Source organism: Helicoverpa zea, chromosome 20 (genome assembly GCF_022581195.2).
Source record: "Helicoverpa zea isolate HzStark_Cry1AcR chromosome 20, ilHelZeax1.1, whole genome shotgun sequence".
Taxonomy (NCBI): Eukaryota; Metazoa; Arthropoda; class Insecta; order Lepidoptera; family Noctuidae; genus Helicoverpa; species Helicoverpa zea.
Window position 1 is genome coordinate 11,389,556 of NC_061471.1, and position 25,278 is coordinate 11,414,833.

General features: G+C 40.3%; 1 protein-coding gene across 2 annotated transcripts in view; it reads left to right on the forward strand.

Moving 5' to 3' along the window:
* The first annotated feature begins 326 nt into the window (after positions 1 to 326).
* LOC124640250 overlaps positions 327 to 25,278 on the forward strand; it is a 29,841-nt gene continuing 4,889 nt past the window's right edge. The window contains exons 1-3 of one of the 2 annotated variants that reach the window (XM_047177931.1): positions 327 to 572; positions 15,189 to 15,327; positions 15,661 to 15,853. In XM_047177931.1, coding sequence (XP_047033887.1) covers positions 15,220 to 15,327; positions 15,661 to 15,853 — 301 coding nt within the window. In that variant the 5' untranslated portion in view covers positions 327 to 572; positions 15,189 to 15,219. The remainder of the gene's footprint in view (positions 573 to 15,188; positions 15,328 to 15,660; positions 15,854 to 25,278) is intronic. The other variant, XM_047177932.1, reaches the window with a different exon arrangement.

Below are 25,278 nucleotides of genomic sequence, written 5' to 3' on the forward strand. Positions count from 1 at the left end.
ACTTTTTGAATGTACAAAACTAAATAGAACTACGAGTATCTATCGACTTCGAGTTTTTCCATGAATATATTAGAATTCTGTCTACTAATGTCTATCTAATTCAATGCTTAATTATTTCTAAGCTAAACTATGTAGTTGTATTTCATTAACGTGCTAGAAGTGAGTTTATGTTTAAGTATCGATGTTAATTTTATGAACAACTGTCTGTTTAAAAATAATGGTTTTTGTTGATCTGATTAAAATTTCGTTAAAAGAAAACTGTATCGTATAATTTCCCCGGTTTCCCGCCACCAGCGCGGCGGCATGTCGCGGCGGCCGGCACAGTGCCGCCAGCCGCCAGCCGCGGCGCATGCGCGCGACACGCACTTTTGTTTACCTTATTTCCACACGACAATGATCGCAGTCGCGTCTCGGGATACGTGAATAACAATTAACATGGTTTTCGAATAAAATCACTGGAATATATTGAAAAGTGAGATTTCATTAGTGTGTGCTGGAAATCAATACATTTTCCTTGCTGTAAGGAAAATATAAGGGATTTGACTCCAAGTCTGCGTTGCCGGCTGTGCGGCGTGAGTATTTATTAGAAATATAGCTTAAAATATTTATTGTTAATTTACTATTCATTTACACCTAAAAATGCAATTATTAGAATTATTTTTTCAAAATATTTTCAAAGCTCCTGTTCAATATCCGGAGATGAATCTAAGTGAAAGTCTTGCGAAACTATAGCAATATTTACTATCAATGCTTCTGCCTAAATAAAAGGATTACGGACATCGATGCTTTACTTAAAAATCACAAAATCTCCCACTTTTAGCTTTCAGTCCTAAGATTTAGATTTTAAAACATGTTTTCCCGATAAGATTCATATTAGAAATATTTAAGACTGCAACAAGTCGCTGGTAACAATAAATAGAACCAGCTGAACTTCAAGCTTTCTGTATTTTGATAGGCACACCACGTAATGCGAGCTTACGAAAAGTCAGTACGTATGTACCTATAAGCACGGTGCAGATAGTGTGAAGAGGCTTATCGTTGAACACTTAAGTATTCAATAAATAGTACGGTATGCCGAATCAAATTATGCTTATCTTGTGCAAATGCTTTTTGCCTCTGCAAGATACACTAGAGAACATTTTCTTTAAAAACGTAAGTGTTTCCTACATATAAAGGGGTGATTAACGCAGTAAGTCGCGTGCCGCCGTTAATTCTGCGCTCACCAGCTGTAATTGGGGCAATTCCCCACACGCTTAGTAACGGCTAATATTATGTCCACTTGGCAAAACCAAACACTCACAAGGGGATAGAGGTTCTTTCTGAAAAGAGCAGAGATCTTCTCATAAAACCCGCGGCACTCCAAACTTTACAATATGGATAAAATAAAACTTGATAACCAAAACATAGAAAGGCCGGAAGCGCTGGAAGCACTGTGCCGATATTATAATTCTTTGAAGGAGTTTCTTTCTATTAACTCCTTAATCATCAATTTGATGGAGTCTCGCGGTCGGGTCTCCGATGGCCGCTGAGATTACCGACACGCTACACCAGCTCGCAGCCATTGCTACGGCTACCTTGAAGCGACCTCACCACTTCATATCTGATACCTAACACGAAACCTACCAGACGAATTTCAGCGAAATTACTCGGAGCCACGGCGTAATACGCAAATGGTTATTGACAAAGGCACTTCAAGAAATTAACCAATTAACCTCCCGGATTAAAGAGTAAATCGGATGTTGATGGGGACTACAAGGTCGTCCATGGAGCAATATGACAATAACTAGCAAATAACACAAGCGAATAGCCCAATTGATGAATTTACAAATTATTCACGAATCTGCAATAAGAAAACTTTGTTGAAAGCTCTCAGTAAATAAAAGTATCTAAAGCTATCTTACTTTTGCTGACTAATGCTGAAAACAGAAAATAGCGCTGACTGGTGTCAGAAATAATGTGACGTTCCTATTAAACCTGGTGAAAATATTGGGCCTACCAACATGAGACAATTTGGTAGGGAAAGTGGTCTTGAACTAACGGAGTGCGTTCTTAGGCAGTTATTTTTATTCTTGTTACTTACATCCTGCAGGGGTAACTTGTCAGCATTCGTCAGCAACAGCTGTGTAAAAATTACGAACTCATTTGCATATCTTTTACTTTAATTAACAACCGCACAAATAAATTGCGCCAGTAGGTAGGTTCTCTTATCGGGAACTGCGAATTTTTATTACCGTGTCAACATTTGTTCACCGTTGTTGAAAGTAGCTATGTAGGTACAGACAGACTAAGGGCGCCGTTTTATTGCAAATGACGTCACTGACACACTGGCCACGTCATAACGCGAGGGGATGCGTATCGGATGGCGATCCGATAATATTCACAGCCATCGGGTAGATTTCATGACCTCAAACAACCAATAGGTACTTATAGAGTTTGTCTAACAGCTCTCACTACAAATAGATAAGTTTGTGTAAGAATTAGGTAAGTAGTTTCACAAAATCTAATCAATTAACGTTTAGCAGACTTTTACTAAATTAACCACGGTTTAGCGCAATTAGGTAAAAGCGTTAATTAAAATCTATACAGGAATGAATTTTATCCAGTGCGCAAACTTTGTCAACTCATAGTTAAATAAGTTTTATAGATACGTATATTTTTATTTTGTGGTGTTTTAGTACAAAAAAGAAAAGTTATTGATATCGAAAGATGTTTATTTTGTAACCGATTGTACGGTCACAGTCGTCATAGTAGGCACGGCGGCAACGCGAAACCGGTTCACTGACGCCAGGCCCGCCGCTAAATGTTTGTTCGCCCGCGTGCAAAACTGCTTATGCCGCCCTACGACTACATACGTTTTGTCAAAAAATATAAAAGGCGGATCCAGGGGGTCCCCCCCTCCGCCCATTCATATCCAACTTACAGTCCAACAGAAAAAAATATGTACATGCACCGCTTTGATTGCAGAAAACCCACCTACTTTTGGATAAATAGCTATTGCAATACATAACACATTACTTTTTATTTACTTGAAATGTTCAGAGTAGGTAACCTAAGCAGTCCTGGGTTAGCCCATAAGCAAACTAAGCAATTGCTTAGGGCATCAATGCAGTGCAATAATTACCCAAGTGGCCCCTATGTATTGAAAGATTGTGATTAACTTAAATATCTATAACAATGTTTAAAGTCAGTAAAATATATTATTTGGTGGGTTTCTCGTTGAAAAGTCAACTTATAAGACACATACCACATGTAAGGAAGCGCGAGCGGAGCGAGCGCGAAAATTTTTTAGTCTTAAGGTCACAAAACAAATAAAAACCACTGTAAATTAACAAAGCAAAGTCAAAAAGTAAGATAAGCACAGAAGTGAAGCGCAAAAGCCGCGAGCGAAGCGAGCGCGATTTTTTCCTTAGAGTTTTCATGAAGTAAACATATAAAAAGCCATAACGGACGTGCGCGAAAAATGTTTTTTCGGAATTGAATGCCTCAACAATTAAACAAAAAGACGGACGGACAAAAGAATGAAATCTAGACACACGGCAGTGTGTCCGCCAAGTTCGAGCAAAAAAAAGCGACACACCGGCCGTGGGTTATATTACACGAACCATTTCGGGCCAAATTCGACCCCCCTATAACTCAAAATCTATTTAATTTACACATATCAAATTTCTAGTATCTGTTGAGATCCCCTCACTTATCTAAAATACAAAATTTCATTAATATACCTATTGTAGGTCTTGAGATATTGACGTCAGAAAATCGCTATTTTTATTACTATACACTCACTGACTGACTGACTGACTCACTCATCAAAAACCTAGACCACTTCCAATGGTCGTATTGACTTGTAATTTGGCATGGAGGTAGGTCTTTATGTCAAGGTAAAGGGAAAAATCTGAAAATGGCCAAGTGTGAATCAGTTTCAAAATAATGAAGGTGTACATTTATACCCGGTGTAAAATACTCCCAAGGAACTAAAACGAACTAAATTTATCTATATTTATATAATATATCTTTGAATGGTCGTACCGATCTGAAATTCGTTACAAAGGTTTGCATTTAGTCAAAGTAAAGTAAAAATCTGAAAACGGCCAAGTGTGAGTCACTTTCTAAAATAACGAATGTGTAACTTTGATCCACGAACATAATATATGATAACATGGCATGTCAGTCAGTTGGTAAATCTAGTCCATTTAGTTAATCTAGTTCATTTCTTTGTAAGAAGCATAGTGTACTTGGCAAGTTTTAATAGAAAATTATATACTTGATTCATTGCGTTTAGTAGGTTTATAACAAGGTGTGTGAAAACTTGCCAAGTAACATCATTAAAAAGTAACTATTTTTAACTGAGGTATGTGTATGGAACTTGGTACTTATTCAGATCTCACTTCTTTTATAGGCAAAGCATTCCCATATTATCGAACTTGGCAGCCTTTCACATTTTTGTTTTGGGTGGGATTTTTTTTTACTGATGATGCAGATATGTTCTGTTAATCATTCTGGACCACCAGTTTTTTTTTGTGCACTGCTTAAAATTCATTCCTGTATAGTACTGGCAATTCTGATGTTTATGAGACAATTGTTAAACTGCAGCAGTCTGATGTTGCAAAAAATAACCAAGCACTGTTTGTTATTCAGCAACAATTGATATAAAAAGCAATTATCTGTGAGTCGCGATATCTTGAGCAGGGCCGTTAAGAGCCAATCAACAATTAAGTAATAACAATGCTGTGTTCGTCAGCGTATCGTGAGAAAGTCCACTAGTCGCTCAGTAGCCCGCGCTAGGTAACGTTGCCGTCTCGCAGGCCAAACGTTAGTTTTTCTTCACCTATTGTGTGCTAATTAGGGGTCTCGTCATACTGCTATCAATAGAATGCTTGATATTAACTGATATCGGTTTTAAAGAGTTGTACTTGATTTGTTTACTTTACATTGACCGTTTAAAGGCCAAATGTTGCCCTCCCCACCGTGTTAGAGGTTTTCCATGTTTTGTTTGGGCTATGTAAAGTACTACTAAGTGAGAATTTATATAGGTAACTTCTGTTTGTTGCACTATTATTTTAACGTCTTCAAGGGTTGTATGTTGGAGAACAAAAATTCAGTGCTTAGGAACCCTTCATACCGCTCACATAATTCTGTAAATTATACAAGCTATTGACTTTGAATGAAAGGAAATATTTTTTTGGGTGTTCCTGCAATGTCACCCGAGCAGAATAATATCGAATTCAGTCCACGTCATTACAACAATGTGTTTCCTAAATGACACCTACTGGAAGTCTGGAAGGCTAAAGTTATTCTTGAAACCTATTATTAAAGAACTTATGACGAATAGATACGTGATCATACTCCTTTATTTAGTTTGTAGACATAATTTGTAGACTACTGCACATGTCGTTTTAGGTGTTTCGTAATTTTTGAGCTTTTGAATGCAGGCTGGATGCGAGAAGCCGAAAATAGATCTCAGTGGCGTGCACTTGGAGAGGCCTATGTCCAACAGTGGACTGCGATAGGCTGATGATGATGATGATGAATGCAGGCTACTGCGTCTGCGAAACCAACAATATTTCGTATCGATATCAAAAGTTTCCTCATATTTTTTCGATAAAAAGCAATACATTCAATCCCTACACGCGACCTTCAATATTAATAGACCGAGGAAGCAGCAAGGAACATGGAAGTTCTGGCGTAAAAATTCCAAGTTTCAACACGAAAACACATTATCTGCCACTTTAGATAATGCGGCTCATTCCAGTAAAGAGGATTTCCTTCATTGTTCGAAATCATCAGCTAATGCAATGATCTGTCGCCAACATCGCTGATAGCTGTGACCTCCGCGCCCGATACTTAAGCAATCTCGCGGTCGTTCCTGCAGCATCATCCACCCACTGAGCGGCGGCGCCCAGCGTCTCCCCGGCTACAACTAGACCTGCCGACTTCGCCTATATCTAGATATTATGTAAGTGTTCACAGATTATGTAACACATAGGCCCGACGCCCAGTAGCGCCTCACCTAATCCAATTACTTAGGCTAACTAGTTCAATACTTAGTGTCGTAATGGACGCTATATCTGAGTGGTTTATGCTGTAGAAACACAAAAAAAAATAACAGTTGGATTTTATTAAGCACAATGCTAAGTTATGGTTAACTGGTAAAACTATACGTTTTTTGTAATTACTAGACCGCGGCACATTACTGATAGTTTAAAAACCTCTACCTATTCACGAGCCATCCCTGCGTGATGCATCTCTTCCCTGAAATCCAATACGATTGACTGGACTATCGCGGAGGATCGGCGCGCGGTGCGCGAGCGCATCCTACTGCATAATTCATTGGCTTTGTTTGGAGCCGCGCCCGGTTCCGCGTGCGCGATCCGCTTGCATTCACCACGATTTATAGCTCATTCATATCGATTACAGCTCATAACTGTTGTTTTCTTATCGAATCTCTATTACAATAAAAATCCGGTTATTAGGTAATGTTAGTCGAGGATCCCAAAGATAAAAAAAATCATAGACTTCTAGCTCTGAGATATTCAAATCGTAAATATGAAGGACAAAGATACACAATTTTAATGTTTAATTATGTTATTCAGTGGTGTGAGATCGTGTTTCATCAATCAGCAACATATTGTCAAAACCCCTCTGAGAGCATACAAGTTAAAATGTTAATACTTATTCGTATTCTTCAATGAAATGTACATGCTAATTAAACCCGTTTTATGTACACAAAGATGTTGTAATTTCCTCCATTGCTATGTAATTCACCAATAACCAGTCTTTTTCAGTAAATAGTCGTGCGGCTCTTGACCTTGTCACCTATGTTTTAAATGTGGCAAACAAGCTGAAAAGAAGCGTCTCCAATATTCCAAATCTTTCAAAACATTTTATTCTTTTCTATTTTATATTCTGAAGACTTCATACTGCAACACACGCACGTTTCTTATAGACATTTCTGCGGAAACTTAGCAAACAGGGCACCATATCGCAAAGTAAATAAAGTTCAGCAAGCCCACACCTATCCGCTTCCACGCGTTGGTCTATAGAGCAGCTATGTGCGCCATAGGCCGTATTGTGTGCTGATGTAATGGCGCTGAATGAGGCATTATGTGTCGAGGCAGCTGCGAGCTGACCGGACGCGCTATTCAACAGAGAAGCTACGCCAATGCTAAAGGGGTGCTACGTGTATAAAACGTGTCTGTCTGTACTGACGGACATCACTACAATAGCTTGAAGTCTGCACCTGTCGCTCACGTAACCGGCATGCACATTTTTATTCAATGAGTAAGACGCATGTCATTGTGAATCTAAATGAATTATTGTTATACATGAATGAGATTTGTTTGGAAGTTAAAAGTAGAGCTTACTTTACCAACGCAATCGAAAATGCATTTAGAAAGAAAATTAATATAAAAGTTACTGGACCTGATATCCGACAAACCGATCTTTTGACCTTTTGGAAGTGTTAAGGACTTCGTATTCCGAATAAAGTAATACTTACAGGACCGTTTGGCAGTTTGTTTCGGCCAGACACCCCAGTGACCTACTTTCGCACAACTTGGGGTCCCACCTCTGCTCCCTCCGCGAGGGGTGGCTGGGGTCAATGACATTGAGTCTGAAGGTCAACGTACCCGAAGTCTTGGTTTACTCCTTATTCTTAATTCTAGCGAAAATATTAATAAAAAACGGTGTTCTAAAATTGAGATTTCTTAAAGTGAGGCACAAATTGCTACACGTTTGCTGGTCATGAGTAGGTAAATAATGAATATTAACTTCCGAAAGAGTTCAGGCAAACATCCCAGTTAATCTGCGCTGAGGATATCTCTATTTAGCGAAGATAATTTTCAGCTCAACGCGATACACTCAACAAACGTTTGCGATAATAAACTCAAACAGGAGTCGTATAACGTTTTATTAAATTTTCTACTACTTGCGGCTGGAAGGAACATAAGTAGGTTTGCAGAACTATTGTCACGGTTCACTTACCCCTATCGATCTCCAATAAGGCACATGTCTTCAACCGTGGCATTATTTATTGCGTGCTATAATGACACAATCATATCGAGTGGAAGACAGTCACGGTCGGAAGACTGCATGACTCACTGGTATACCTCTTCGATCAGTCAGACAGCGGGATCGCGAATCAATATTGTTACCTATGTATTGTAAGACACGGAGGTGGTAAGCAAATTAAATGGTAGAGAATGTGATAGCCCCCAGGGTGTTATAAGGGGATACAGCTTTCAACTTTTAAGTAATAAGGAGAAGAACCGAGTAGTTCTGTAAAACTTTCTTTCTTTCATCGTTCAGCAGCAGCGGCGGCCCTAGCCATTGCGAGGCTACGTGCGGCAGGTCTATGCGAGGCCCTTTGTCCTACGTGAAAAGTATGTGTTGCGATAGTAAGCTGGTGTTTTGATTTAGCTAAACGTCATGTTTGAGGAGAAATGCTCAAGTTAAACAAATTAATAAAATTTAATTTTACTACAGTTTATATTTAAAGAATCACAAAATTAACAAATATTAAAATGATCTGATGCTTGCGACTTCTCTTAAGACTAAAATCTTTAATTAAAGCAGAATAATGGAATGTATGTGCAACGTCATTTTCGATCGAAAGAATAGCAATTGCTGAAAGGCGATCTTGTGTCATCGAATTCCTTAAACATGTTTTAATAATTTTAAGCCTCGAAAAACTGCTTTTTCGACATGAATATTTTATTATTCGAATTCTCAAGACTATTTCGGTAGTGGGATAAATTTCAGTTAAATTATTTTCTAATATATATTTCAGCACCGAGATAATATTCAGCTCTTCGTATAACTGATTCAGGGCCGTCTCTAGCTCATGTAGCGTTCGGGTGCCATCATGACAAAAGCGCCCCCTATGTATTGAAAGATTGTGACTTGAGTAGTTCGAACGTCGTAAATAAGAAGGTTCATACGGAAACTAGGAGTTGCTTTCTTGTTAATAAAAGGACTTAAAAGCGGCGCTACCGTCTAGGTTCAGTTAAAAAAGGATCGATGAAAAAATAAATCAAGTAAAATTTTGAACTTTGGGTCACTAAAGCACCTAAACTTGTATAAGAAACAACAGTGCAAGGTGAAGTCGCGAGCGTAGCGAGCGCGAAAATTTTGAGGTTTGAGTCACTGAAGCACCTAAACTTGTATAAGAAACAACAGTGCAAGGTGAAGTCGCGAGCGTAGCGAGCGCGAAAATTTTGAGGTTTGGTTCACTGAAACACCTAAACTTGTATAACAAACAGCAGCGGAAGGTGAAGCCGCGAGCGTAGCGAGCGCGAAAATTTTGATGTTTGGGTCACTGAAACACCTAAACTTGTATAAGAAACAACAGTGGAAGGTGAAGTCGCGAGCGTAGCGAGCGCGAAAATTTTGAGGTTTGGGTCACTGAAACACCTAAACTTGTATAAGAAACAACAGTGGAAGGTGAAGTCGCGAGCGTAGCGAGCGCGAAAATCGTAGTTTTGGGACATAAAACTACTCTAATCAAGTTAGAAGGAAAGGTACTGCGAAGTGAACAGTCGCGAGCGTAGCGAGCGCGAATTTTTTAAATTGTTTGTTTAAGGACTCTCAAATTAAACTCGGAATTAAGCACAAATAAAAAGAATTCGTGACTGGATCGAGAGCCAGTGGTTTTTGTTACTTTGGTGCCAACTTTTTGTTAAATTGAGGACTCAAAAAGTAAACGCAGAATGAATTAGAAGTAAAGAAAAAATGCACATTTTTTTTCTTGGACCAGATTTATATTTTTTAATAATTTTTTTTTTTTATATTAGTGTGGGTTGTAGCGCGAGGCCCCCCCAAGCGCGAGGCCCTGTGCGATGGCACAGTTCGCACACCCCTAGGGCCGCCACTGTTCAGCAGTAGCAATACCCTCCTATCAGAAAGCTCGCACACCCAAAATTATTTTTAATTAACTTCTCAGAAAGAGTTTAACTTGACAATATTGCAGTAGGTATATTTCCTATGCTCGTTCCATTTATTTTATACGTATATTGATTGGTTGTCCGCTAGTGTCATGCACCCTGCAGTATCTGACGTGGTCACGGTCCATGGGTGCCGCGGAACGGTGCTGAGTGCGGAGTGCCGGCGGCGGCGCGCCTGCGTACCCACTCAAGCGCATGTAGTCTCCACTTGTTCACTTACCGATACATAGCGTCTCTTGCCATCAATACCCGTAGACTTTCCAGAGAAATATCAGGCCAAGCTACCAGTACCAGTTTTGATAAACATTTGTGGATAAAAAGCAGAGGGTTGCAAAACTAGATTCAACATAATATTTACAGTAAGTCGCTACTCCTTAAACGGACCCAGAATCTATTGGTTAGTAATCACTCCTGCGAAAACTAAACCAATGAAGCAGTTAAATTCGAAGTATGTAACTCTATCTCTATTGATGTTGAAGGCAATAAAATATTTGAACCTGATATATCTAGCAAATGGTACCCATCGTTCTTACAAATGGTAGTGATTAATATGGGTCATACATAATGGGCCATACATTATGCCGAATGGGCCACCGGGCCAGGTGCAAATGACTGCCACTCGCGTTCTAGCTGATTGATATCTACTCGTGACGCGCTGCGTGGGCGCAGGACTCGCTGATTCATAGCCAAACGTCACTTCTATAGATTTGTTCTGAATCTATCTTACCTATTGGTTAGAACATTTTTTCCCCAACTTCACTTGCGAACCTATGTCTTCCGTTGACCAGCACAGTTCTTCAAATGATATTCTTTCGTAAATTCTTCTTTATCCCAAGTATTTGAAGAACTGATTAGCCAGTATTGGGACGTCATTCTAATGTTAATGAAACTTTCAAAGAAACGATTTATTTAGATGGATTTTAATTACTTAGTCGAATAACTTATCTTTGCAATGGTTACTCTTGCTACGATGGTTAAATGGTTCGGTGGTTAAATGAATGGTACCTACTCGAATAAGTCGGAGTAATTTATTGATAGTTAAGTGCTCACATTGTGTCACTGTAGTGTTGACACACGTTACACACCTCTCTTCTAATGCAGTCCCCTTTAGGTGGAGGATCGCGACCCAAATTGTTTGTTTGTCGTGTACGGCCACATGTAACGCATATTAAACAACTCGTTCATTACGCATACATACAAAAACTAAAGCATATTGCAAGTAAACTCTTTGTTAAGTGAAGTTTAATCAATCCGTAGACACTTTTATTCTAAGCGCCAGATTTGTGAGAACAAAAGCTCAGCTTCATCGATAAAATATTCACAGAATACCATCACACAATAAGGGCAAAAACTATGATAAATTCACAGCTAACTTCTTACGCGTTCCTCCTTACCGTTAACTACTTATTGCAAAAAATTTGACCGCAGCCCACACTGTCCAGTATTGCTAGTCGATGTTGTTTTGTTGAAATTACTCAAATCTACCGTTAGTTAATTTTCAGCGTGAATAGTTTATTGATTTATACCGGAAATATTCCTGGTTTATTTTCCTAAATTATAGTGTAGAGTACTTAAGTAAGTAATGTTGAAAAAATATCATCTACAACCAATCAGCTGCTCAAAGTGCAGTCAGAGACATACATCATGTTCTGCCTTATCGTAACTAAGTATCAATTATATTGAAAGTGAATGAGACTGGCTACTACAACATTTAGCCCAGAAATACGAATTATCCATAGTTGTCGACAATGTTGGTTAATCGCGAGCTTATCAGTGTCTACAAATCCTGAGCTTATCACAGTGGAAGTACTTGGGTGTCGTTGAACTTGATGCTCTCGCACGAAAGCGCCGTCACACTGTCACACCGCACCGTCCTGGCACGCTGTCACACCGACCGGCGCATGGGCTAGTGCAGATAAGATAGTGTCACTAACTTACAGTACGGTACAGTTTACGTGCAGAACATTTCCCCTTATCTTTGTAGGAGAGGTGTAGCTTCCTTTTCAAATTGCAGAAGAGCAAAGTTACATTCATTTTTAGAATAGTTTATATAACGGAAAACTGATCTAACGTGTCTCAAATCTGAATTTTGATAAATAAATCAAAGTAATTTTTTCCCAAAGTTCCCTTTTACGTTCTAACATAACATCAAGGAAGAAAACCGCGGTTTTATTACAGTATCCAAGCGTGGTGCATCAAAGCGCTTCGTAATTAAAGATGCACCGCTAAGTGGCATCCAGTGGCGGTGTACATGGCAGCGGAAGAGTCACGCGGGTGTCACTTTACAACGTCGCGGACATCCACGTACAGACTGACACACTTACATACATCTCCAGATAGTTATAGTTACGCTGCAGCGGAATGTGGGCCATCTCCACTTGTTTAGCTGACTTTGACTGCAAACTGAACGAGTAACTGTGTCATGATTCAACATATTCTGAGCGTCCATAAGTCATTGTCTTTACGTAACTAACAACAAACTGTGTGATCGGTTTCATGCGGCGTCGTGATCCCTCTATGTTGCAGCTGTTAAATTGTACGCAATCATTTTCCACAATCTGATTTAAATTAGCCGAGTTTCTTTTCGTCTTGATAATACTCAGATGGAGGGCCGGTAGTTTCACAAAAAATAGCCTGAAATAGAGGCACTTCATCGCGGGATGACGGGGTCGTAACTTTACAATATTTTATCTGGCGAAATAAAACTTCGATATAACTATCAGCAGCATCATAATTTTGTAAACTTTTCGAATCGTTTTCTAATAAATTTCAAGGTGAACAATATTTTTAGTTTACGACATCTATCGGCAGTACTTTATTGATGTTTTTATAGGTTTGTGAGTGGATGGTGTGGTTTACAGCCGGTCCTTGAAGCTGCATTATCTGAAATCATCGCATCACTTCGTCTAGCCACTTAACATGTCGTAAATCGCGTATACATAAAAAGTTCAGCCGGAGCTGTTACCAAGCTGTGCTCAGTTGTGATGAGTACCTACGGCTTTATCTATTCAAAACGTTCGACTATTTCGCCTAAACCAGAACATTTTCAAATAGAATTATTAAGATCCCAAGACAATTTATTATGATTCATTTGTCCTAAATATTCGAGCTTACGCAATATTCAGGCAATATTTTCAACTCTGCTGACCAACTGAAATAATAGTAAACGTTTTGCTTTTCAGCCTAAATAGCAACATCATCGTTCACAATACATATGATTTATTGAAGCATATCTTTCATCGTGTTTACAGGATCGTTAGAAGCCGTTTGTTTACTATAAAGTTGCAAACATTTGGCTAAAATTTACAACGATTTCACAAAGATCTTTGTGAACGTAAACACGCGCTCGGACAAACCAATTTGTGCTGGAATACAATTGTAAAATAACTGACATCATTACTGGAGACTTTTTCTCAATCGTTTCACGTGATCGGTTAACATTTCTGCGGGAAGTCGATCGAAGGCCGAGTTTTTGCCGTCGATTGGTCAACAGCCAACAATTTGTCTCGGATGGATTCCCACAACGAGGACCTACTTATCTGATACTTTAGTATTCCTGTCTCCTGTCACGTTGTTTTTTTACCTATTGACAGTTTTTATTGCTTGACCGTAAATGGTAGACGCATTAACCTAGCTAAGATAATTCTAGATTGAACCAGTATAAAATATAATGTTGCATTGTTGTACAATGAGGCTCAATCATGCCATTACACATTAATTACTTCATTAGGTATACTATCATTTATGTGTTTGAATTTAAAATATCGTTTCTTAATTTACATGCAGCAGTGTTTGATATAGTGAGACTCCTTTAGGAGTAACGGCGCGGTGTCAAACTGTCGGGAACAGTAATCCGTGGGTACGTGCGAGCGGACACGTCGGGCCCTACACCACTGACCCAATAACGGACACAATGGACACTCGTAGTTCATGGCCCTTATTTAGTTCATAATAGAAATTCAAAGAAAATTATTTCGGTAGGTGATTAATTGAAGGAGGATATGAAAGACCACTCACGCGAAGGCGGTGATTCAGAAAGTGAAAACATTAATATACGAAAATCGACTAAGTCTTCAAGAAGTCTTAGAACTATTATTTAGAGTGCTATCTTGAGCGCTATTACTTTTGTGTTTGTTAGCATAGCTATGAAATCCATGACCTCTTTTTAAGAGAACTTCCAAAATCGTTACAAAAAATAAGTTTTTCACGAAAAATAGTAGAAATTGAAGTAGGAATTGTCATGTAGCTCAGTAGCTCATAGTATCAAGCGAACTCTCCCATGGCTGCTGCCTGACAGCGTACTAATCGCGTAACGTTTCCAAGTGGTCGGCGAGTCGCACGCGCCGCGCATGCCTAAACAACTCCCATGCATATTGTGCACCGTGCATCGACACCAAGTGCAGCAGAAGTGCTACTACTTAAATAAGACAAAATTATATCCCGCTAAATACTCTTGGCAACAATATTCTACTAGCTGGATAGCTTTGTATAGAAACTCAAGCTTTGCCTTGAGAGGCCTAGGAAAAGCGGAAATTCTAACCATCAAGTTCATGTCCAGCATGTGCCACGGGTCTTCTTTTCTAAAGCTGTTTATTGGCACGCAGAATACGGCGTACCCGAGTAATGCAGCCATTTGTACGACCGGCAGGCTTGTTGGCTTCGCTCGAGTGCTAAATATTAGGTTTAATAGTCATTGCAAGTCGGCACTCCGACGAAGTTTGCACTAACCATTATATTATGATCCCATTTCAATTTTACTGTTATGTCGTAAGCAAAGCTAGAAGCTACATGATAAAACTATATGTAATCTGTTTGATTTATGACAATACATATCTACATTATATAATTTAGCCCTGTGATCATTTTGAAGTAACACCACTGCAGCCTGCAGCAATCAATCTTATTCTTAGTAAATCTATTAATTAGTTCCAACGTTTAGCACATCACTATTCACTAGCTAGAGTGACTCACTAGAGAGAACTCTAGAGTCACTAGAGTGAAGGGTTTCACTTAGTATGTTTTCGTCGTTTTCATTTTATAAGTCATTATTTTCTACTACCTACATACTAACAAATTGGGGTATTCTGGAAAAGTTCTTTGATGTTCTTCTGCAAGCGCCTCTCTGATAAATGAAAGTCAATACATAAATTACTTAGTTGCAATGACTTGAAATGCAAAAATTACTGTTTGTTTTATGATACTTAGTAATTGTTTGTTGGTAAAATAACATTATATACGTTTTTTTGTCAGCGTGTGGTGCTTGGGCGCCGCGAGCGATGGTATGGTGTCCTGGCGGGCGGGGGTGCGCGCGCGCCTGTGCGCCGGCGCCGCGCTAGCGCTGCTGCCGCTGCTGGCCGCCGACGTCGTCTTCCGAGTACCTGAAGTACTGGTGAACCATGCTTTATTACTACCTGCCTGATGGGACTCTCGTTACGAGATTTTAAAACTTTTTAGAATGTGCTCTTTTACCTCTTATAAATGCAAATGTGAGTTTCTTTTCTAAGTTACGCTTTCCTCACTAAACGGTGGAACCGATGCGATACTGCAGAAGAAATTGATGGAACCCTGAAGACGCATGTCAACGTATACACGACGTAACAGCTCGTAGGAAAAGTCATAGCGAAGAATTCGTTTTCCCCAACAAACACAGCATATGCTTGAGGCGTTGATGAGTTTTAACGGAACACTATGAAACTAGCCTATATTTACCCCCTGGCTGCAGGTGCGTCACGCGGCGGCGTCGCGGCCGGTGGGCACGGGGCGCGCCAACGCCTCCCGCGCCAACGAGTCGGAGCCCTGGGGCGCCGGCGCCAGCGACGCGCTGCTCGAGGTGCGCTACGAGGAGTACTTCGTGGAGCACGACGTGTCCACCGCTGACGCGCGCCGGGCCGCCAACACCCTCAACCTTGATGACGGTATGTACCTAAAAAATATTCTCGACGTAGTCCTTCGAAATCCAAAGGTATATTCATGCAGGTAAAGATCAGAGACCATAACATTTCCGCAACTCCATAAAACTACTACACTCCACGGATAACTAAATCCTCAGCCAGCTCAACTAATAGTCCAGAATGTATGTATTTGATGAAACAACATGATTACACGAATAATCCAGTACATGGCTGTCTCCAAAGTACTCGTAACTCGATGAGCCAGCTATTCCGCCGTAAAGTGAGCGAAGTAAGTGACGCAACGGCAATTGCTTGAGTTGCTCCAATTAAACACATGAAGATTGGACCCACTCCCGCATGCGGGGACAAGCGTGACTAGTCACCGCAGGTTTGTTACCACATAATGTACTGTATAGTACGATATACGACTTCATTAAAAGCTTTCAGAGGTTTCACTAATTGCTTGCCTAATGACGTAGGTGTTGAGCGAAGTTTCACTCAGACGAAACTTTTAATGAAGACTAGCAGGAACTTAGGTAATTGGTTTGTATTGATACAACAAGTAAACGTGAGTCACAATGTTACACTGTTTAATTAATGTGATGAAGGTTGATATGTGAATATTTGCTTCAGTTTGTTGTCAAAGGATAAAGTTATCGAGCGAGATTTCTTGAAACGTTTAATTGGAAAATATTTCTCATTTATCTAGATAAATTCACTGCAGTGACGTTAATCTCCCAATCAAAGCTATCTGGGCATCTCTCAAGTTGATATCTGATCCGATCTAGACTTCAGACGAACGTAGGCGTTTCATTATCCAGTAGATGGACTACTGAATGAGTAAGCTTCTAACCAGTATATTGTAGGAACAGGTCTATTTATAGGCATGACTTCCACAAATTGATCCTCTGAAATGCTCCAATATTTAATTGATGGTAAACTGGCTGATCAATGGAGTGTGTTCAATTCAATTGGTGTTTATTGCTATTGTTATCTTGTACTCTATCTGACGGACACCCACAGTCGATCTATCCGGATCTTAAAATTTGGAAGACAGCCATTGATGACTGGCTGGTAATTTGCACACGATGCATCTATCATATTTCATTTTAGTCAACATTATCCGGTGGTATGTTCGTATAGTCGCCACACAACACACATGAGATAAGAAGAAAATTATCTCGAAGACAGAACTCCCATAGTGGCGCCAACAATGTGCCATAATACGCGACGTGCGGTATAGCGATTACCTGAAGATGATCCGTCATTAACGTCATCTGATACGCGAGGACGCACGTACCACACGCTGCTGTTGCCTGCTGCGGTCACTGTGTTTAATGCATTCGTTATTGCAATAACTCAGGAACGAATCACATGTAGCGGTGGGATGTGCGCGAGTTGTATCTATAAAACAGCAACTACCTCTTTTTGCATAGAACACATGAGAAATATTGCTACAACCTCAGCATTCTGTCCCTATCGATTTCCTTACAATAATTACATGAACCAGATCTGACGACTTCAAATACAATACAACATGGAAATGGACATAGCTAAATTTCCGGGTGCAAGTCAAACCGCCACCACTGCTTATATAACGCGGTAAAGAGATCGCAATTTGTTGCAAGTGATCTTACTCTTTGCGGATAAGAGCCATCATAACAATTTACAACGAATGAGTCAGTGGTATCTGAGTGATTGTCACGCTGGCGACTAATTAGTGGGCGGCGATTAGTTTAGTGCGATCCACTTGGATGAGATGTTATCGTCAAGCCAAGGTTGGGGAATTAGGTGTAAAGTGCACTACTTAGGTGTGCCTGTGCCGGTTACTTCATAAGGTTTGGAGCTCAAGTTGCACAATAGAGAAAATATATATTTTCAGAAAAATAAAGTGCCATAAAATCATCGACAAAAACTGAAAAACATGCTTACTGAACATCTTATTTTCATGAAAAACAGTTACTTCTTATTTATTGTGATGTTTTATCTTTGCTTTGATGTTCTTGAGTTTTCATAAGAAAAATTACCAGCTCTTAACATTTCTGCCGAACCAGACCATCTGTCGTCCTTCACGAATCTAGAAACCTAGACTGACAGTTCTTTGATGAGTGATATTCTATTGTAAACTTCTCTTTAACTGGATGAAAGAATTCTTTAAAACGCTTAAAATGATTGTCTTTTGTAGAATTTGATTGGTCGTTATGTTTCCTCTCGCAGTATAATTACGTCCTCTCCAAGGTTTTCGCGAGAACTGAACACGTAATTAGTGAGTTTTCCTCCGGTTGACAACGGTGTATTTCATGCACTTGCACACCATGATATGAATTAAGTTGGTGCTGAAGGCCGGCGGGCGGGTAATGACGGAACCCGCAAGGTCCGGGGGCGGAGGCCCATCTGTCACCGCATTGTCCACGCCATTGTGTCGCCCTGTGTCAATGTTACACTACGCATGGTGCAGTGCGCACATGTACCTGTTTACATCATGTGCACTTTTATATGTCGATGGTGTAATACGTCATAAAATTAAATAGGGTTTATATTTTCTGTTCGCATCGTATCTTTTAAGCTCAGTTGTAGCCTAAAATTAGCTAAGTACTAACTCTTGTTTCATATCATCAGAAACAATAACTTGTTATACGAGGAAAGTAATCAGCAGTCGTTCATCTGAAGGTTTCTACCTTTTATTAACCGTCCAATCTTCCTTACGGATCTTAAAGCACCGCCCCAACGATCTGCAGCGCAGGTATAACAATACGGCGCACATACAAATTATGTTATTAATCCGAATGAATATTGACAAAGGCGTGGTCGATGTTACTGCCTATGTTGTCAGAGCTATGTAAACACTATGGTCACAGGCTATTGGACTTGTGTCGATGAATTAGCGAGGGACCTTCGATTAGCCGTCACGGCTTGACCTTTACGCCTCAATTATTCAGGCTCCGCGGTAAGAACTGTTTCGTATTGTGCTATTCCAATAAACTTGAAACATTTTAGGTGGTTGAAGCCACAAAGTAAAATACTTCATATTTCGTGAATTCGAAACATTAGGACTTTTTAATTATTCTAAGTGTCCTTTCACTTGAAATGGAAAAGGGTCCTTACAGTAATAAAAAAAGCTACGTACCAGGACACGCAAAAATAAAACAGTTACATAACACAACAAACTATTCGTCGAGTGAATTAGGTCGCCTGAATCAATTGCTGCTCAGATCAATTGCGTCATAACTGTGGTTCCCTACCGTGTTGCGTTGGGGGCTCGTACCAGCCGGGGTGCAGGCCGGGGGGGGCAGGCCGGGGTGCAGGTGTCAGGGCGTCTAGACCTGCGTGGCAATGAATCAATACGTGCCGGTCACTGCACATGCGTCGCCGGCACCGCCGCACTCGGCCGCTGCACCGCGCCCGGCGAGCTGCACGCAGGTAATTTATTACCATATTTTATCACCCTTCAAGGCCAATACTAATTCTACTTAATCTTACTTGTTGCTAATATTCAGATTGATGAACAGCTACATCTAGCACAATAGTTTTCAACGTAAAGTTTTTTGCGTGTATTTTGACCGATCGCTTGCGTCGTCATTCTTGCGTCTCCCATATTATAACTTTAGCAATAGAAGTCTTTATTGTTGACACTTGTTGTGTTATACGACACTGCTACTTTATATCCATAGTAAATTGCATGACTACAGCTGACAGCATAGAGTTATTTTTGAGACCTCGTACGTGGAAGCACCTTGAGCAGACTGCTGTGTTGTCTACTTGTTGACTATGCCGTTCTTATTGATTCAGGTCAGCTGTATTACCTGTAAAATGGGTATTCGTATCTCAGATTATGTTATACTATGATCGGTGATCATAATTGCTGATTTTTTTTACATTAACTCTCTCTCTCTTTCTAGACACCCTAGGTACCAAAAGCATCGAACAGGAAGGTCGATGACTAATCTTAAAAGTTTAACGCATTATCGCACTAAGTTAGTGTCGTGCGTGAGAAGCTGTCTGAACTGTCTTCGTATCACTACGTAGTAACTATTATAGTAATCTGTGGTATCACTTTTGATATCTTCTGAATCACTACATAGTATAAAACAAAGTCGCTTTTTCTGTCCCTATGTCCCTTTGTACGCTTAAATCTTCAAAACTACGCAACCGATTTTCATGCGGTTTTTTTAAATAGACAGAGTGATTAAAGAGGAAGGTTTATATGTATAATAACATACATTAAATAGTGGGGATATACTGTTATCCAGTGCGAAGCCGGAGCGGGTCGCTAGTATCTGATAAGTTCAGACTTAGTGAAGTAGACTGCAGAGGTTCGCCGTTAGAAGCAACACCTGCTAACAGAACTGAAGCACAGTGCCGTAACTAGCCTTTTATGCGCCCGGTGCGAGCTTTCAAAACTGCGCCCTTGAAAAATGCTCTAACCAGGCTCTGACAATAAAGTGGACAAATGTGCATGTGGGAGCGTCAGAAGGAGCCTCGCGGCGGTCATGGCTGTCACGTTGCATCTCGGGCGTTGTAACGACCGGAATTCAAAAATAAAGGCACGCTTGTGTAGTCCACCGTTCCATTATTTGGTTTCCTCACCATTTTATTCACAATCAAACACAGTCAGTAAGATGGAATTAGATTTCGAGCCAATAGGTTAGTATGTGCACAATTCAGTTGGCACCTGTCACCAGAATGACTGCTGCCATCACTCGTCGTGACACTTACTACTCTATTCGGGGTTACCCGCTCATAATTTTAATGTTATCAACGCGCCGACACGGCCATCCTGCATTATCACACGTCCTCGTGTGTACCGGTTTCATCTTACAGTCTACTCCGTTCGGCCTCCCTGACCCCTCAAATGACTCCCTTGTCCATGTTGTACAACATCTTACAGTGGTTACAAAGAAGACGGATCACAATCCATACAAAATTGCCCCACGTCCTATAACAATGTGACGTATCTCAAAAAAAAGATAAAAATGTTTAAAAAAATATGGCATACTCTCCAATTCATTTTTTTTACACCTTCATACGAAAAAAATGCTTTAAAAATTGTTCAGGCGCTGTTATGAAAACATCGTTCATGGGACTATTTATGGACTATTTAATTATTTTTTTTTTTGTTATAAGACATACACCTTATAGTCAAGTTTTTATCCTGCGCATACCTACAACTTTCAAAAGTTGCCCTAGATTTCTCAGGGTTTTCATTATCAGATCCGGACCTGATGATTATGGGACCAACTGTGAGGTATATAATCAAATCAAAACAAAAAATAATTTAATAAAATAGTCCATAAATAGTCCCATGAACGATGTTTTCATAACAGCGCCTGAACAATTTTTAAAGCATTTTTTTCGTATGAAGGTGTAAAAAAAATGAATTGGAGAGTATGCCATATTTTTTTAAACATTTTTATCTTTTTTTTGAGATACGTCACATTGTTATAGGACGTGGGGCAATTTTGATCCGTCTTCTTTGAAGTCCAAGCGCAACAAAATGTTTCCCTTAAGTCACCCATTTCCGAAAGTCAATGCCACACGGGCCAATTGCTGCCACACAGGTTAGTCATTGCCACAGAGGCTAATCATTGCCACACAGGATACTCATTGCCACGCAGGCTATTCGTTGCCACACAGGATACTCATTGCCACGCAGGCTATTCGTTGCCACACAGGCTAATTATTGCCACACAGGCTAGTTATTGCCACACAGGCTAGTCATTGCCACACAGGCTAGTCATTACCACACAGGCTAGTCATTGCCACACAGGCTAGTCATTGCCACACAGGCTAGTCATTACTACACAGGCTAGTTATTGCCACACAGGCCAGGTATTGCCACACAGGCTAGTCATTGCCACACAGGCTAGTAGATGTCACACAGGGTTCCCTTAGCCAAGCTATCAGACACATGTTACCAACTGTACCACAGATGTATACGGGTCTCGTCCTGGTCACCCTGATGCCGTCACACAGGCCAACGAGTCTCTTCCAGGTCACCCCGATACCCATCAATAGGTACAGCTTAACACAATAAAAACAATAGTACCGCAGACTTTACACAGGTCTCTTCTTGGTCACCCCGATGCCATCACGAGGCCAACGGGTCTTTTTCAAGTCACCCCGGTATCCGTCATTGGTACAACTTAGCGCCAAATGTTACCAAAAATCTATAGTCTGATGCACATTCAATCAATTAAAAAAAACGCGATTGAAACTGCCTCTCAAGTTTATAAATGTCGTATGACAAATAACCTCAACATAAAGCAAAAATGGTTCGGTCTCACCGGGTTTCCACTCAACGCGCATGACGATGCGCACATCGCTATGGCTCGCAGTACAGCGGCTTCACGTTCGCAGGCACCACGGAGATGCACGAGCACCGACACTCTAAACTCACGATGACACGTCAAGCTCCGCAGGCAGCTGGGATGCTCCATTCACGCCGTAATTTTGTCGCCATATTGCACAATAATCACCGTCATTGTTGAAACATGAAAATTAGATAAATTCGGTTAATTTTCTAGCATACCTTCGATAACAAGGATGACTGGTAAAAAAAAAAAATGGAACCGATACCATAACCATAACCGTGGTTATCATACTTGTACCTTCGCTGAAATTCTTTATAAATCTTCTTCTAAAAAACACCATTTTAAATAATCGACGTTCCATTTTTTTTTACTGGTTATTAAGCACTATAAGGATTGCAATCTTCACGTGGCAAATTCTCCCGAAACCAATCTGTTCACAAAATTCTTGTTCTACATAGACAGCTCCATGAACATTATGTTGCAGTACAAGATGTTTCCACACAGGATTCTTCCTTGCGATAGCAGTGTCGTAACAGACATATTTTTTTTTTCGCTACTAGCGTTTTCACTTTGTTGAACACGTAGCAGGGCAATCCTTAACACATGTGGGCATTCGGATTGCATCCCACTTCTGATGTGGGAGCGTCAGAAGGAGCCTCGCGGCGGTCATGGCTGTCACGTTGCATCTCGGGCGTTGTAACGACCGGAATTCAAAAATAAAGGCACGCTTGTGTAGTCCACCGTTCCATTATTTGGTTTCCTCACCATTTTATTCACAATCAAACACAATCAGTAAGATGGAATGGGATTTCGAGCCAATAGGTTAGTATGTGCACAATTCAGTTGGCACCTGTCACCAGAATGACTGCTGCCATCACTCGTCGTGACACTTACTACTCTATTCGGGGTTACCCGCTCATAATTTTAATGTTATCAACGCGCCGACATGCATAAAAATAAATCTATCTATTTTTTGTTTACGAAGGTATAGGTAAGAGTCGTGGTGGCCTAGTGGGTAAAGAACCAACCTTTCGAGTATGAGGGTGTGGGTTCGATTCCAGGGTCAGGCAAGTACCAATGCAACTTTTCTAAGTTTGTATGTACTTTCTAAGTATACTTAGACACCAATGGCTAATAAAAAGGTGAAGGAAAACATCTTGAGGAAACCTGGACTATAAAGTCTGAAATCACCAACCCGCATTGAGCAAGCGTGGTGATAAATGCTCAATCCTTCTCCATGTGAGAGGAGGCCTGTGCCCAGCAGTGGGACGATAAAAAGGCTGTAACAGTAGGTACTTAGTAGATTTCTTTAAGATAAAAATTGTTTATACAAAATCTATCTCTCGCACGCTAGTGCGTCAGTAACGCCGCACGCGTAGTTAATGAATAAAATTAAAGATAAAGGGAGTACCAATGAATGTGGCTGACAGCAATGATAGCGTAACGTGAACTATATGTACATCTCCTCAGCTAGATTGACAGATTTGTTTAGAACTTCTAAGTTAGAAGTGGCGCCCTCCAAGTGAATATAGACAGAAATTGTCTTGTACTTTTGTCTTGTACTTTTGTTTGTGTATGTAATATTGCGAGCAAGACAAGGTGAATTTATATTTGTCTGATGTGTCGTGACGTGACGTGTCAGAACTGTATCGGTTCCATACATAAGCCATCACAACACAACACGTTATGCACTAGTGTGAACGTTACCATCCTACTAATATTATAAACGCGAAAGTTTGTATACATGGATGGATGGATGTTTGTTACTCTTTCACGCAAAAACTACTGAATGGATTTTAATGAAACTTTACAATAATATAGCTTATACATCAGAATAACACATAGGCTACAATCAGTGCCGGCTTTAATTCTACTAGCGCCCTGGGCGAGATTTCTACGGCGCCCCCAACTGCAATTGAAACCCATACGAAAAACAGAGACATAATATATGTAGTTACCGATTGCGCGAGCGAAGCGAGCGCGAATTTTTTTTTCATAGTTCACAAGTCCAAGCAAAAATTAACTAAAATGTAGCCCAATCGTACATAAGTTACTGCTGGTTGGCGAATGCAAAAACACGGGGACACAGGTTCTGATTGCGCGAGCGAAGCGAGCGCGAAATTTTTTGTTATATTTTAGAACTCAAAACAAAAATGACTTAAAATGTTGCCCAAATGTAGATAACTCTTTGTTGGTGTTGGCGCCTATGAATTAAAATTTTGGGACTTAAAGTAGTACCATAAGTAGAAACAAGAAGTTACTTTCTAATTAATAAAAGGACTTAAAAACGACGCTACCTTTTTGCTAGGGTAGACAAAAAAATGTTGAAAAATAAAAACAACTATAAAGTGAAGCAAGCCCGAAAAAGCTTTTTTGAGATTTGGATCACTAAAAGTCCTTAACATATATAATAAAAGGCGACTGTGAAGTGAAGAGGCCGCGAGCGAAGGGAGCGCGAATTTTTTTGAGTATTGGGACATTAAATTCAAAGTAGCTATATGTGAAAAAACGTAAGTGTAAAGAAACCGCGTGCGAAGCGAGCGCGAAAATTTTTGAGTTTTCGGACATAAAAGTAGTGTATCTAACGCGCCCGGCATTGTATGACAATACATTAATTTAATTGAAATTTCTTGGTCCAGGAGCGTACCGCGGCGCCCCTGAGCCCGCGGCGCCCGGGTTATTCGCACACCCTGCACCATAGGTTAAGGCGGCCCTGATGCTATCCATACATTTGGATACAGTTCTTGTAAGCTGCGATCTTTGATGAAAATTAAAATAAAAATAGGAGTAAAATTCTGATCAAGGATTGGTTGGGGGCGCCTGCGGCGCCCCTTATGTCCGGCGCCCTGGGCCGTCGCCCAACCGCACCCTACCCTAAAGCCGCTACTGGCTACAATTTATAAACATATTGTTCGAAATACTAATCCTGCGCAGACGAAGTCGCGGGCATCAGCTAGTACTAAATGTATGAAACCGATACCGTTCTGACGCGTCACGTCACGACACATCAGACAAATATAAAACCACCTTTACAAGTGTTGTTGTTTCAAGATCGCTTGAAAAATGCCATATAGATATAGATAGTACACAGGGCGCGTCTACACCATATTCGCAATAAAACAAAATGTACCTACTAAC